Consider the following 16,469-nt stretch of genomic DNA (forward strand, 5'->3'; position numbering starts at 1 on the left):
GAACCTGGCTCACATTCGTGCCCTTTCTCATCTTTTTTCTCTAATGAAACCCCTCTCCCTGGGCACTTCTTGTCTCCCCTCTCCCTTCTTTTATGGCAGGTGTCTGCTTTTCTCAGGTATTCTGATTGCTACCGTATATTCGTTTCTGCTCACATCATTTTGGTTCATCTGCTCTTCATATGTACTGCACACCGCCTGTGCAAGCTGCTGCGTCTGAATGAGCTTTTAGTAAGGCTCCTTATGACCCCAGAGCTTCCTTTGGCCTTATCTTGCATTTACATGGTGCCTTTCAGTCCCATGAAATCCAGCTCTAAAAATAAGCACATCTCTGTGTCCCGACAACCCATCAGTGTTTCTCTGAGCAGGATCTTGTCTGGTAGCTGACAGCACGTTTTGTTAGTGGAGTTTAGGAGAGGATTTACCTAGTCAAAATGGCACAAGGATGGTAAGTGGATACAAAGTCATCACAGAAGTGATAATAGGCCAGTGTAATGCTTAGAATAAGGACTGCTAACGAGCACAAATGTGTTCGATAACTTTGTCTTCCTACCCCAGGCTGTGGGCAGCAGTTCGGTATTCACTTAACTGCCCTGCTCAGCATCTTGCCTGGGGGCTGTCCAGGACTTTGAGCTGAGCACCCAGCTTTCCCAAGTGCCCTTGGAGCAAAATGAGGTTTAAAGAACTTGTTGGGAGGAAAGGAACAAAACTCTGCATGTCTGTGATGTTCAAGTGGGGTTAAATCCTGGAGGAGCCTTTCTCCTCTCTGCTTGGTAATTCGAGCACTTCTTTGTGAGATAAGGGAAGGTGTCAGCTCCAGCAGCATCTGAACTCACACTCTGCTTTGTATGATTTCTGTGCCCTCTTCAGTTTGCTAATCAAAACAAGTTTCCGCTGCGTGTTTCTTATCCCCGGAGGGTGGAACTATCCTCAGAAAATTAAAGCTCTCTTATCTCTTAATGTGTCATCACAACTAATAGCCTGGGGACTGTAAACAAGTTTAAATATCAAAACAATTTGGCTGGTGATTGTCTGTGATTATGGATTAAGAATACCAAATTTGTGCTCGCTGATATTCCAGCTAGATTGAATACAAGAAGCCGGATCCTCAGCTGGTGTAAACAGAGGGAGCTCAGCTGAGCTCAGGGGAGGGACGCTGCTTTGCACCAGCTGAGCCTCTGACCCTGGGAGCTTTTCAGAAGGTTTCATTCTTGTTTTTCAAAATGCCAGATAATACATGACAGCACGGGCTGATCAGGAGGAGCAAAGCCGGGGCCGTCCTCCCTTCCTCTGACTTCCCAGGAGCTGCGCTTCCGCTGGCTGCACCCTTCACTCGCAGCCTCTTTGGGGACCTCATAAATAATGCCTTAGAGGAGAAATGATTTAAGATTACAAAACTTTTTCAAGAGCAAGTCAAGGTGCCAGCATGTTCAAAAGCTGCCAGATACGCCGGGGCAGGTACTTTGGGAGGGATGTGCTTTGTATCTTCGATGTGACAAACATAGTGCAGTAAATGTGCACTTGCTGCTGCCTTTTCCAAAGCCCTGCCACTAAGCCGTCACCTTTAGCTCAGTCACTCCTCATGCTGAGTGTGAAGAGACGAGGAAGGATTATCTCCTTTTGCTAGAAATGCTTTGCCTCAAGCTCACTGGACTGTTTGCAGTGACAGTGATGTGCAACGGGTCCCAGTCAGCTGGGGAGATGGTAGTGGGTGTATTTTATAGCATCGTTGCATTCAAAATTTTTCATGTTAGCAGCTCCCTCTTTTGGAAGTGTTTGTGGGGCCTCGCTTTTGTTACGGATCGTTTTCTGGCAGAGTTTGGGCAGTTCTTCAAAGAATCCCACTGAAGAGAAACTGAGGCAGAGGGAGACTAAGTGGATTTCTCGTAGATATATAAGAAGTCAGCAGTAGTGCAAGGAGTGTCCTAACTGTCCTTTCTCCCTTGTGCAATGCAGAATACATGGAATACATATCTTTTCAGGGATAGCTTTTTGCAATACACATTTTTTTTCAAAAGGCTGAAGTTAGGTTAATGAATATTACAAAATGAAGTAGGAAACATGTGAATTTCGATGTAGCAGGAAAGCATTTTCCTAATGAAGTAGTAATTAAATAAGAAGGATAGTTATTAAAGAACTGGTGAATCTAGTGCTCTCCATCCCTCCTCTCTCAGCATTTCCATCAGCAGTTCTGGGGAAGGAAAAGGAGTATTTCTGACAAGCATGAAGTCCTACCAGAAAAATATAAAAGGAGCAATGTGTCGTAAGAATCTTAAAAATATGAAACAATGTCAAATAAATGAAATCAATTTCAGAAGAGAATAAGAAAGGCTGAAAAAAGGTACCCAGAAAGCCAGAAGACTTTTCTATTTTCTTAATTAGGGTAATTATACTAAAACTGACAGCAAATATTTTCCCAGTAGCAAAAAACCACCCACAAACCCCAGCCAGCCAAAATACTGCTCTGAGCGTGAGATCTGTGAAGGTTAAAGGCTTGAATCTGCCATTAGGAGAGTGTTCCTCTTCTCACAAGGTTAGTCCTTAAATGTGGAGAAGAAATTTTGATTCTGGTCTCCTCACAGTTCAAAGTCAACGCTTACCTTGATTTCAACGGTGCTATATTTGGCAAAGTACTAATATAATTGTATTTGGTCCTAGTCTTGTCCTGTTTGAATGTTAAATGCTTCTTAATACCGAGCCCATTGTGCACTCTCTCTCTTATAATTAAGGTGATGTATAAAATAGGGAGCGGTGTGGACCTGCTGGAGCAATCCCTCCAGGGAAAATAATGGTGCCAGTGTCCACACTACATGTGTTTTGGGGTTTTACCTTTGGACCAGCTTTTGTCTGGACCTCTGCTCCCACAGGCTGCAGTTTCTTTTATTGTTTTTCTAGCACATGAAGAGTTCATGAAGCATATCTCTGGGTGTAGTTTCATCCAAAAACGATTTGGTTCACGCAGTCCCAGGCTTCATCATAGCGTGAGCCAAATACAGCACATAGGCATGGCTGGAGCAACGGAGATGACCTCCAACAAATAGCACTGAGCGTCAGCTCACATATAAACTCACAACTGCTGTTGCCTCCTTGTTTGTTCATTCATATTCATCATGGCCCTGGTCACCAGCTTCTTCATGCATATTTCACTGCGTCACACTGAGGACCTTCTTCCTCAGTTAAGGCCACTTAGTGGGACAAAAATAATCTGGCAGTCTGAGCCGCATTGGTGGTGTTTGGATTTGAAACCACTAAGTCCCTCCTTGCTAATAATTAGAACTCACGAAGAAGAAAAAAGTGACTGTACAACCTCAGATCAGAGATTGTGGAGCCCAGGGACTCCCTCTCTTGCAGTAACCAGTAATGGGTGCCTGAGAGAGGCTTTAATAACGAGACAAGGATATGGTGGTACTTCTCCAGAATACTTTCTTAGCTTCCAAAAAACTCACAACTCAAGAATTTCCTAAGCCAGAGGCTTTATCTTTATACCTAGTAGCCTTTCATATGTTTTGTTCTTTTGTGAATTATTTAACTACTTTTTAGATTTATGTTAATTTTAGGATCTATAGTGTCCTGCAGGAAAGAGTTTGACACTAACTTCGTGCTGCACACTTTGGATATATTAAGAAAAGAGTGAGGCTGTTAATAAGAGGGGTTCAAACGCCCCTGTGCTGCCTCTGCTCCCATTAATCCTAGGAATAGGATTGTCTAGTGCATGTGGTGCAGAGTCACCATGCCCAAGTTAAGTGTCGGTGGATCCAGTGCATCTGCAAATCCACCCTAGCTGGGGCTCTGCACAACTTTGTGTGGGTTTATGTTGATGTAAATGGGAAAGTCGGCCCAAACCATGGGATGCGAAGTGACCCGTTGTATCTTCTCTGGCTTTTTTCAGAGCCAGAAAGGCGGCTTGACCCACAGGATGCCTGGGTATGACCTTATTTCTGTGGGAGCCAGAGTGCTGAATCGAGAGAGCTCAGCTCTTGTAGGAACCAGCCAGCAAGGACTTCATCCTCCCCTCAAATCCTTGTGTTCCAGGCCTGGGATTTTATCAGATCGTATTTGTGATCCCACTTGGTTTTTCAAATAAAGAGTGAAATGCAAACGTTTGCCAGAGGGGAAACTTCCCAGTTACTGAAGGGGAAAAGAACACGATATCCAAATGACTCGTGGCTTTGTGGGTGAAGTAACAGCTGCATGTCATAGCTTGGGATGTGGGTTTGTGGTCCGATGCCACACGGAGTGGATGTGCTTGGGTTGTGCGGTTAATGTAAATGGCTTTGGTAGGAATTCTGTGACTTCACAGAGCCAATTTGCTTGTTAAGATATCACTGACTGCATGGCAGCAATTAATAAGATAGTGAGGGCACCTGCCAGATGCAACCAAGCCCTCCTCTGGACACCAGCTGTGGGCAAATATAACAAAGCCCTTCTGCTGCTAGAAGAGGTAGGTCCTGCAGGAGGAGCTGCAGGTGGCCATGGCTGGAGGAACTGTGGGGACCAGGGAGTTTCTGAGGGCTGGAAGGAAACCTGGAGGAGGACAGCAGGAGCCAGCATCCCTGGGAAGGTGCCTCTGAAGCTTTGCACTCCTGGGGCAGGTTACCTGCTGGATGAGCATGCTCTGGTGCCTGATGCAGTACGCCTCTGCCTGGTGCCCCCTGCTCCCGCTGACTTGTGTCTGTCGTGGGTGTACCATCAGGTTACCGACTCCCTCGTTCTTGTTTTTCTCTGAATCACTTGGTGTCGTGTAGGCAAAACACGTAAATGCTAATGCAAGTGTAAATGTCAAGGCCAGTGGCACCTCCGCAGACCCCCACTTCTGCCTTACTCACCACTAATCACTTGTACCTGCTGGGACTCAACCACGATGCCCTTTCTAGGAAGCTGGCAGCAGTTACTTGCTGTCCTACATAGGAACAACTTGCAGATGTGACAAAATACAGGTTGTTTTGTCTGGATTCTCTGTTTTCCCTCTCTGTCTCTCCATTGCAGAATTTCCTCACCTCTCCCACGCCTTTTGGGACTCTGGTTGCTGCTCCGTGGCTGTGCAGCCCAGGAGCTTGGTGGAGCTTCAGGGCAGGCCTCCCCTCGGGGATATTTGTCCGTGCAGGTGGTGGCCTCTTCTCAAGGAGCAAAGACCACCCTGAACATCCATGCTGCATGGGATCTGGTGGTTTTGCCCCACGGGTTAGTGGAGGGAGCAATGAGGGAAGCGCCTGTGCCCCCTTTCTCCTCCAACCAACCCTCTCCTATAGGCAGGAGCTGTTGGGGAGGATTTTTTGCTACATCCTAACACTGCTTCCTGCGGCAGAAACATCATGGGATACGGTTTACAGCTTGGGAGACAACAGCAGGGCATCGCCTGAACCCAGCTGCTGGCAGATCAGTTGGCTTTGGGAAACCAGCCAACCTTTTTCAGTTTTCTGGGGCGCTCCGGTTTGCCCGTGAGATTAGAATTCGCAGCGTTAGATAAGCACAGATAAATAGAATTTATCCATTTCTAATTTGAACAATCAAAATGTTTACCCAGGTCTCAGCACCTGGCTGGAAGACCAAAGGAGCTTCTTTGTTTGTGGCTCCAGCAGTGCCAGGAGTCGGGGCTGGTCCCACATTTGAAAAATCTGTTTTTTAAGCCGTTCGAAGGCTGGGGCTGCTGCTTGGGAAATGGTTGTGTTCTCCCTGCAGGCAGATCGATACACTTCAGCTCACTGCACTGCGAGTAACTTTTCATCGTACATTAAGAATGAAGAAAATAAAAGCCAAGATGGATGTTATTTTGGTTTTGCTTTTATTTTTAATAATTTATTAGGAAGTCACTGCTGCCTTCCTTCTCGTCAGGAGACAAAATGCCTTTGTCTTTGGTGATTTTTCCTATTAAAAAGAAACGAGGTCTTCCCAGTTTTGTTTCCCTCACCCACTTCTGTAAATCTCGGGTCTCCGCCACTTGACAAGATGGTCTCCTGCAGTCCTCATGCAGGCAAAGTCCCCACCGACACCAGTGGAGTCACACCTCGTTGGTACATGTCTAACTATTTCTATAACGACATTGCAGATGAGTTGTATATGTTACAAACGATTTCTGGCACGTAAGCAGAGTGTAACAGAATTAACAGTAAGTAATCTGCAGGCTAGCTGAACTACCATTTTAGTTAAGCGTTTACTAAATAGCTAGTAAAAATATTAATCTTTTTAAAGTGAGTTCTTAATATAACACATTATGGGGCAAAAAATCTGCAATTGGTTCCACTATTAATCTTAGTTTGCAAGCTCAAACTAACAATCCATTTTGGTGTTTTTCTTCCTAACTGTAGGTTATCCTGAAGGGGAGGATAAAGAAACTGGCCACCAAGATGGTAATCACAAGTGGAAATGAAGAAGATAAAGGCAGTCAAGAAAAGGAAAGCAAAGAAGAAACCATCTTGGCAATGCTTGGAATTATTGGGACAATTCTGAACCTCATTGTGATCATTTTTGTGTATATTTACACAACGTTGTAAAGTAGAAGGCATGCAAATAGACCAGATAAAACGGCCATTAAGAGTGACTACAAACATTGCTGGCTATTGACAAGTTGTTTAATCAGAATTGACTGTGTATTATATTAACACATCATAAAAGCACTGCCTGCAGGCAGCGAAGGCTGAAGCACAATTAATTTAACGAGACTTTTTCACACAGTAACAAGCTTAACTCTTCTGCCCTGCCCTCTTCCTTTCCGTTTGGTTTTAGGTTTGGGGGAAAATGACTGCAATTATGTAAATTGTAGCTTTGAAGAAATCCACCAGGGATATGTTGTTTTAACACAATTTAAAAAGAAAAAAAAAAAAAGAAAGAAAGAAACTGTACACTACATACAACTAGAAATGTATACTGTATACCCGCAAAGATTGAACTCGAAGATAGCTTCATAGCACTGATCACGCGTCCGTCAGGTCAAATGGTTTTTTTTCTCTTGGTTTTTGCTTTTGCTTACATTGAATCTGACAAGCTTTTTATTTAGAATGAACATATGGTGCAATCATGAAAAAAACAATTCCATTGAGCAAGGTCTGCCTAAACCTGATAAAATGTTGGGAGAAATACGTTACGTGGTTATTTTTCCTTTCTCATTTGCTTAACGTCTGTGTCTGTTCATACCAATGTTTATAAATATATATTTTTAATAAATGTGCTATATTTTTAGCATGAACCAAATATTTGGAGACACTCGTATTCATGCAGCTAAATTTTGTTTGACGAAGTGCCCTTTTTGACAATGGATGTTATTTTGCTCAGCAATTATACAGCAGTCTCGTTTGCAGCCCTCTCGCTGTGGTCTGAAGCGAGCTCACATCGTGCTCATATGCATGACTTGAAGTTGGAATGTCAGCTGAAAAGCTTTGCTGCTTAATACGGGAAGTAGCAAAACATTGTAAGGTGACCTTTGGAGACTGGTTGCAGAAAGAAGGCTCTATTTATAGTTTAAAAAAAAAAAAAGAAAAAAGAAAAGGAAAAAAAAGCAAACGAAAGGAATATTGAGGCATCTCACAAGATATTACAAAATTCACAGAACTGACGGCTTTCCAAATCTGGTCACGCTCTCTAAGTGCTTATATTGAGAGAAGAGAGCAGAGGTTTATGCAGTTGAGAAGAGAAATATAGAGCGCCTGTAGTGAGGGGCTTAAGCGAAATCCAGACTGTAAATACAGAGTATATTTTAAATGTGAGGATCATTAACCCTTTATGCTTCTCTGATGTGTGCTTTAACTGAGGTTGGCGCAGTGAAATTCTCTGACTTGTGTTTTTGACAGGAATGTACAGTGATGATGATCACCGTTTTTCTTCAGAGTTCAGTACCTATAAATATATGAAGCATTAAAAATATGAGACCTCAATTTTGCCTCAAGCTGCCTAAGTACATTGCCCATTAACTCTGACATATCCTCTTAAAAAATAGGTCAATTAATTCTTTACTGACTTGTGGTTTGGATTGCGTCCTCGGATAGACCAGGGGGATTGCTATTGAAGTCAGCTGGAGCTGTAAAAAGTTCGATCCTGGAGTCTCATTGATTTCAGTGATCAGTCCTGTCCTTCTGGAATCAGCAATGAGCATTTCACTGGTTTCCAGGGGATAGGACTGGTCCGAAAAATACAGATTTTCGTTGCAGGCTATAAAAGCAAGCCTGGAAAACCCTGAGGGGCACCTCTCATAAACAGAGGTGTTCAGTCTCTTGTGGTATCTCACATTCAATAACAAAACCATTAGGAGAAGGAAAAGGTCGGTAAATAAATTAAAATGAAATCCCATACGGAGACTGAGGGAAAAAATAGCAAAAATAATCTCATGTTAATGAAAACATGACAGAGGTGAGAAAACGAGCAGAGATTTGAATGAGCAGAGAACGGCGCAGAAAGAGGGTGCTGAGCCGGGGTGGTTGAGGAAACGTTTGTGTTCGGAGGGTGCTGGTAGGGCTGAAGGTCTCAGGGTGGGGGGGCGTGAGAAACATTCGTGGTGCAGTTCAGAGGAGCTGCGCAAGGCTGGTCTTGGTTTTTAATTTATTGGTAATTCTTGGTAATTCTACGGAATTACCAAACTCTGCTTTTTGATCATCCTGAACGGAAAAAAACCCAAAAAAGGTAAAATATATTTGCCTCCACTCTGCATTTTTTTCTTCTGGTTAAACTCCTGCTGATCACAGCACGTGGCAATGGCATCGCTCGTGTCCCAGGGCACCTGCACACGCTCCGGGCACCCCCCTAACTCCAGCCTGCCCCTCGCGCTGACAGGATCCTCTCTGCAGCAGCTTCTCTTCATCCTCTCCTCCTCCTCCTCTGCCGGCAAACACTGACGGGATCTGCCTGAGGCTCGTACCCATCTTCCAGAGGGGAAGCCTGGGGAGGGATGTGTCCGAGACAAGAGATGAGCTCTCATGCCTGGTACTTCTTTGCCTCTCTCTGCAGCAAATGATAATACCCGTCATCTTCTTGTGGGCACGAAGATGCTTAATGAATGAAATTTCGCGGAGTACTTTTATTAATATTACCAATTAAAGCTCTGCATTGTAAAACAACATATTACACCCCCACGGCCCTAAAGTAAAGTAGCAACTTCTGCTGCTCATCATGGTTGCGCTCCTTCCGACATGGGCCTGCATCTGCAAATAGCCCAAACATGCCTAAGCTGAACGGGTGGATCAAAAAGCGGACGGACTCTGTCTTTACTCTGCCTTTCCCAAGAGAAGACCCCTGAGGGGATGAGTTTCCAGGAGTGGGCCTGCTGTAGTCTCAGCGTAGGCAGAGTGGGCACTCCGGCCCTGCGCCCTCAGCAGCCGCGTGCTCTACGCTCTGCCACGGGGCTTTTATCGCACCCTGGAAGAGGAAGAAAGGTTCATCCCGTTCCATAAAAAGTTTAGGACTTAATATTTTAATTTTATGGGTTTCTATTCACGGATAGTTCTAGAAATATCCTGGGGCAAGTACTTCTTAAGTAGATTCATTAAGTATTCATTTAAATAAAAATGAAGAGTTGCCTTCGAGGGCAATTTCTCTGCCTTTTATTTGGTATTCATGAACACTGATATAGGAAAAGTATGTTTTCAAGAATGAAGTGAAATGTTTTATACAAGGATTTGAAAGCCTGCCTTCCCAGGCAGCCGCAGGCAGGCCTGCTTTCAGCTGGACGCCAGCTGGAGCCAAACTCCCCTCCTGCTTTTTTATGTGAGCAGTTTTCAGCATGTGCCTATAAGAAATATTCGACTAGGTAACATACATATCATGGATACCTTGTAGTCAGTAACTGCAGTATAAATAGTTGAATAAAACATCTCATTACAGGCGCTGAATGGTAAATCTGTTTTGGCAAGGAAAAAAGCTGATAGTCTCATTTTTGGCTTGACTTGTAGGTAACGCAAATAGTTTCCAAAGTAAATTTTTTTTAGATAAAATATTACTCCATTAGCGACAGGAACTTTCACGTTTGCATTTGCGTAGAAGGAAATTAATATCCAATATCTTAATAAGATACAAAAACATCACCTTTTGCTTCTGTCAACTAAGAATAGCTTTGCATTTTTAAATTATCCTCTGTAGCTTGATGGTTTGTGTTACAGGAATGAGAAATATTTTCCTGAGGTGACAGGAAGGTGACATTCTCCCCACTAGTGTCTGGTGAGTTGTCTGGTGGGTACAGAAGACTTTCAAGAAAGAAGAAGATAAAACTATTTAAATCACATTACACGCACAACAAAGTGAGGAAAAAGAAGAAAGACGGGCTCCCGCTCTCATCGCCGGTTCCGACAACTGCCACTGAAAATTCATTCTCTCCAGAATCGCGTCTTCATACAGGAACATGTCTTCTGCTGCGCTGGCTGACGGGGCGGCCTTTTCAATTATGTACCTTTTGCTCCTTCTGCTTGCACCCCTGCAGCGGTGTGGGGCTCATCGCACCTCCGCACAGTTTTCACGTCCCCGGCCTGGGAGCCTCTGGGAGCTGCTGCAAAGGTCTACTGTGGGGCAGTTTCATTATTTATTATTATCCTTATTTATTATAAGGACAGTCAGTAATCATCCTCATGTTATTGTCTGATAATCTAGGGGATAATTTGCTGGTTGAATTCCCCGACACATCCCTCCCCTGGCCCAGAGGTAAAATTTTGATTCAGTAGACATCCAAATACAAAAAAGGCTTCAGTTACACTTTGATAAAACTTCATTACGAAAGATTTCTTAAGTAAAAGTGTCTTATATTTCCATTTAATCTGTGTCCTGGAGCTCACCCCAAATGCCCCAAGGTCTCACCCACATCGGGAGTCTCATCGCTTCTGAGTGAGAATTGACATTTCAGAATGCATTGTGGCAGAGGACTTGGCCCAGAGAGGGGAACAGGGATAAAAAGTAACTTGACTTAAAACTCCAGGGAGGCAGCACTGCAGAATTTACTCATTAAATAGTTTGAGGTTTGGCCGGAGTACTTTGTTTCTGGCTAGCCGGTATTTTGGAGAAAAAATATTGTTGTTCCTTGGAAAGTTTCTGGAAGAAATATGTCTAGCTGAAAGAAAGAACCTCATTGAAAACGTTTCAGCAGCAATTTCCAGCAGCAACCTTCCAAAGAAAACACCGAGCAGGCCTCTGAGTGACTCTGGCTGCTTCCCAAGAGTACTTTTTGGCAGCCCAGGAACACCCTGCACATATATGTAAGCACCTCTTGCTTACTGAGAGGCTTTGTCTTCTTTGGAGCAGAATGCACAGATTTATAAAGATCTAAAAATGTAAGGAATAGTACATTATGCAGTCAACAACAAAAAATAATCCTGTTCGCCTTCATTTCCAGCAGATACCCTGCAGACACCCTGCAGACACCCTGCAGAACCTGCACTGCTTCCGTGCCTGGCTGTGCATTTTGGAGGCTCTTCCCAAAGGGTCTTATAAACCCAGCGTAGCTTTCCTTCCCCACCACTGATCCAAGAGAAACGAAACCTGTTCAGCGTGGAAACCTCCGTGCCAGGCTGAAATCCCACGTGCACCCGTACGCATTTATCTACATATGAACCATCTGGTATCCAGTAAGACCCTCCTTGTCTTAAGCATTAGCTTTGCTTATCGGCATTTCACCTGGGGACTCAGATGGGGAATGGCAATTTGTAGGGTTGAAAGCACCCAGTTGTTTCCAATGATACAACTTTCGTCCTGAAATATGCCCTGAAGTCCCCTGAGCGTGGCACACAGTCCTGCGTGGGTAGTCCCTCACTGGCAGAGTATCCATGACTGCGAGGGGGGTGGTTTTGGGCTGTAACTGGCCCCTACAGCAGAGTTTCATACTGAAACCTAGGTCCCAAGTCGAGCTCTGTAGAGTGGAGGAACACCCTGTCTTGTTCATAGGTGGTCCTTGTGAACCATAGACGGTTCACAGCACTGGGATCCCTTCTTCTGCGACCAGTACAAACTCAGTTTAGGATGATCTATGCGCACTCCTGGCCCTCTTCTTGGCAGCAGAAGAGTTTGCTTCCACGTGGGTGAGGAAAACAGCTTTGGGCTTCCCTAATCTGTGAGAATAGGGACCAAAGTCTGTCCTGCAAGAGACAGCAGCACAAGCACCCATTTCTTGCTGACAACAACCAGGTTACTCACCTGGAGTGCTGATGGAGACACTTTTCCCTCCCGTCATCCTACACAGCCTGGGAAATGCAAGTTTATGACGTTGTCTCTGGGTTCTCCGCAGGCTCAGTCACCAGTTAGACCCAGGCAAACTCGTTTTATGATGCTGAGAGGTCTTCATAAAAGGTCTTCAGGAATAGATTAAAGGCACTGATACCTTAATATGGCCTTGAGACCATGAAGGTCTCACCATAAGAAGACCCTTGGTCATTGGCAGTCTCTGGCAGCAAAGCGCTAACGTTAGCGAGGGACACCGGATGGGAGCCACCCTGAGCCAGAGCTTGTGCAGGGGAGGTTGGCTGCTTCCCACCGCACGTCCTTCCTTACCTTCTTGAGGAGCAGCGGTATTATGGTGGGCTGATATTGATGGTGGGTAAATGTAATAAAATGTATGTGTGGCAGGGGAGTGATTTTTTCACCTTTAGCTCCCGCAAATTTAATGGGAAAAAGTTTATAAATTATTCTGGCTTTGTCAATTTAAGATATGGATTAAAATTTACTATATATGTTTTCAAATTTTAATGTGCTGCCTTTTTTTCCCTTACCAGTCAATTCAATTTTAGTTTTGCAGCTACTATTCTGCTTTCTGTAATAACGGTGGCTAATGCAAAAATATTGGTATTGAATCCATAAGGAAAGAACGAAGATGACATCGTCAATGTTTTATTAGTTTGTTATCGTGGGCAGGAAAAAATAGGCAATGTTTTTCTTTGCATCCAGTGCACATTGTTAGCAGTATTTTTATAATAATTTGATACCATTATTTCTGGAGCCTGAAGGAATTCTGTGGGACAGAGATTCAGCATTCGGGGCTGTGCATTTTCAAACAAATGTCAGCAGAGAGAGAGAAGCGTATGAAATGTTTGCATTAGCTAAAAGAAGGCGATGTCAGACACATACATTTTTAGCAGATTCAAACTCAAAAGTGAGAGCGCACAACTCCCATTCTTACACCCCTGCTGCCATTGCACAGTACGCACCAAGCCATAATTTAGATGCTCGCCCTGCTAAGACGGTGCACGTACCTAACTCAGACTAAGGGGGTAAGTATCTTTACAGTCAATATGCGTATGAATATGTATGTACAGGTTTGGGGCATTAGCTGACAATTAGCTGGCAATTCAGCTATAGCAACAATGCACCTAATCAGACAGGGAAAAATACTACATTTCCTGTACAACGAGCTATTTCTCTTTGCCTCATTGGCCTTATTTTCAGTTGGTCTGCTTGAGACTCTATGATTGATGAGAATGGTACTAAAGCTGGTCTAATATAACCAATCAAAGAATCAAGACAACGGAGGAATATTCAGTCTACAACTTCCCTCAGAAACTAGGCATTTCTCTAAATTGCTTCGAAAAAATCTCAGTGCTGAATGTTTTACATTTTCCTTTATATGATTCACCATTAGCCAGCAACATGCTAACTCATTAGCGGCTTTATCATGTTTCTATTTGATTGTATAATAATATTTGCGTACAGTTCCACTGAGCTCTGCGAACACGAGCAAATGGCTTTTGCATCCTTTCTTGCTTTTTAAGTTTTATAAGCCTCTTTCTAGTACATACTGATCTCCCGTTTTAAAGGCCAAGAAGAGAAATATAACCACATCCTTAGAGCAACATGCAATTATCCAAACCTCACGACAAGTTCAGGCAGAAAGTATATGGCCTTTTACACAAACCAGGGGGTCTTATTTCTCGAGCCGGTTCACATGGCCAGCCCCAAGTGACCCCAATACCACGCTCAGTATGGCAGCCCTACGAAATTAGGTTCTTTTGATTTTAGAGAAAAAAAAAACGGAGTTCAGCTGTCCAACTTCGTGAAGCAGTGCATTGCACCGTCTTTGCGGCAAAAAATCTGGTGAGGACGGGCAGTGCTCAGCTCCTGGCTGACCTTCCCTGTGGCGCAGCAGCCCTCGGCGCACCCCGACGAACTTCACGCCCGGTGCCCCGTGGACTTCGTGAAAGGCAACACATTATATCGTTGAAAGCCAATAATAGTCAGGCGACTGACTTTCCAAAATTTGAAACCTCACCATCACCAATGTGCCTGGTTCCATTGGTGCAAAAATGTAACCTAACACCAGAGCTATGAACAAGGCAGCAGCCAAACACTGGCGCGGTTCAACACAGAACCCTCGCTCTTGTGTTTGGGGGTTAAAACACCCAAACTCGGGGCTTTCCTCCCATTGCTGTGACTTCTCATCATCAGAGATGCTGAGAAAATGCATTTTCTGCCTGCTGGGTATTTGTTATTTTTTGAAATGGTTTTTGACCTGAGCTGAAGCCAAAACTTCAGCAGTTCAGAGATTGTCACAGAATGGCATTTGGAAACAATTGTTTGTCGCAATTTGGATTTAAATGTCTTTTAAACAAGTTTTGGGTTGGCTGTTTTCCTTTTCTTAATAGAAAATCAATTTCAGACTGAAAAGTTGTTGCAGATTAAAGTCAAAACTCAGTTCCAGAAAGCCACAGTACTTTGCCCACCTTTTTCCTGAATGAATTTTCATTGACGTCAAAGAAAGTCTGGGGGAAAAAAAAAAACAACAAACCAACCTTTTTATTGCATTATCACATTGTCGCTGAGCACAACCTGGATTACAGTGCTCAGACCCACTCTCTCAGTCATCTGTAGTCCCTGTGTATGTGGTAGAAGGTATCAAATAAAGATTTCTGATGCTCTTTGATTTCTTCAGTTATGTTTTCCCCTCTCGCCGCTTACTTTCACAAAGGTGGACGGCTGCTCTCGGGCCAGCCGCAAACCCCACAACTCTTGTGCTTTAACCTCAGCATCACGGTTTCCCCCCTGAGGTGGCCGTCCCCTACAAAGTCCAAACCAGAGCCTGTGTCCGGGCAGCCGGACCCTTGGCGCCGCATCCCTCCCTGGCACTGATCTGCCCTGGGAATGCTGTCCCACGGACAAACAAAACTGCTCAGCGCTCGGAAGCACCGGCTGCAGACTTGGCTTATAAAACTTGCTGTGTGAATCAGCAGAGTGTTCAGCATCGAATGCAATTTTTTAGGTTGATTTCCCCCCCACACACCCTCATAAATACTTTGTAAACTGAGACCGCCGCTCACGGCAGAACTCTTGTGCGTCAGGCTGCTTCTCCCACGCGTTCGGGAGCACTAGAGGGAGGCGGAAAGCGAGAGGCCGTGAGACGCCCGCTTGTCGCTGACAACCCTGTAACAAATCTTCAGAGGTACAAGATTCAGGCTGCGAGCACATGGCCACCCCCTCCCCGTGCCCGGCTGTTGGCCACGTTGTCCCTGGTGCTCCCAGGGGGAGCGAGGGGAGCCGGCACATTTTTCCCATCCCCATTGAGTTACATGTTCAGCTGGCTTGGCTGTGGTGACGGTGACTATGGCAAAGGCCAGGGCATCAGGGGACCGGGGCTGGGGTGTCTCAGGGCTTTGAAAGGCTTCTCTGCGGCATCAAAGTCCTGCCGTGGTCAGTGGCTGCCTCGTTCTTCCATGGACCATCTCTATCAGCCAGGGTACGGGAGCTTCCCGATTCATGCTGCCCAGGTTATGATTTCAGGGGGAAAACTTGTCATATCTTTCTTTGGCAGTGTTGTTAAAACGTTAGAGTGAAGAAGCAAAATAACCCCAATGCCTAATATAAAACAGAAAAGCAGCCAGGGATTTTTTTAAGGTGCCCCTAAATGTCCCTCCCCAAAACACATCTTTTTTGAGAAATGGGTCTCAGTGGTTTTGAAGGGCCCTTGGCTCAGCCGGTGTGGCCCTCGTCCCCAGCAGTCACCACTGCTCCGACTCAAGTGGACTGAAATGGTGTGTTCCTGAACGGGATCGTGCTGCCTCCTCTGAGGATGCTGTGCGGTGCTGCAGGCCCCACTCTCCATATCTTCCTCTGTGTGTATTTTCCTATACCTGAATAGAATAGAATAGAATAGAATAGAATAGAATAGAATAGAATAGAATAGAATAGAATTAAATTACAGTTGGAAGGGACGTACAGTGATCTAGTCCAACTGCCTGACCACTTCAGGGCTGACCAGAAGTTAAAGCATGTTCTTAAGGGCATTGTGCAAATGCCTCTTGTACACTGACAGGCTTGGGGCATTGGCCACCCCTCTAGGGAGCCTGCTCCAGGGTTTGACCACCCTCTCGGTAAAGAAATGCTTCCTCATGTCCAGTCTGAACCTCCCCTGGTGCAGCTTTGAGCGACTCCCATGTGTCCTATCGCTGGATCCCAGGGAGAAGAGCTCACCTCCCTCCCCCCGTCCCCTCCTCCGGTAGGTGTAGAGAGCAATGAGGTCGCCCCTAAGCCTCCTTTTCTCCAAACTAGCCCAAAGTCCTCAGCCGCTCCCCGTAGGAGCTGTC

At 44.9% G+C, this 16,469-nt stretch overlaps 1 protein-coding gene across 9 annotated transcripts in view; it reads left to right on the plus strand.

The window, feature by feature from the left end:
* Positions 1-12,581, plus strand: part of TUNAR (TCL1 upstream neural differentiation-associated RNA) — a 171,444-nt gene extending 158,863 nt beyond the window's left edge. For all 9 annotated transcript variants that reach the window (XM_063332752.1, XM_063332745.1, XM_063332751.1 and 6 more), the window contains one exon: positions 6,303-12,581. In XM_063332752.1, coding sequence (XP_063188822.1) covers positions 6,342-6,488 — 147 coding nt within the window. In that variant the 5' untranslated portion in view covers positions 6,303-6,341 and the 3' untranslated portion in view covers positions 6,489-12,581. The remainder of the gene's footprint in view (positions 1-6,302) is intronic.
* Positions 12,582-16,469: the final 3,888 nt, after the last annotated feature.

The sequence above is a fragment of the Chroicocephalus ridibundus genome, chromosome 4 (assembly GCF_963924245.1).
Source record: "Chroicocephalus ridibundus chromosome 4, bChrRid1.1, whole genome shotgun sequence".
NCBI lineage: Eukaryota > Metazoa > Chordata > Aves > Charadriiformes > Laridae > Chroicocephalus > Chroicocephalus ridibundus.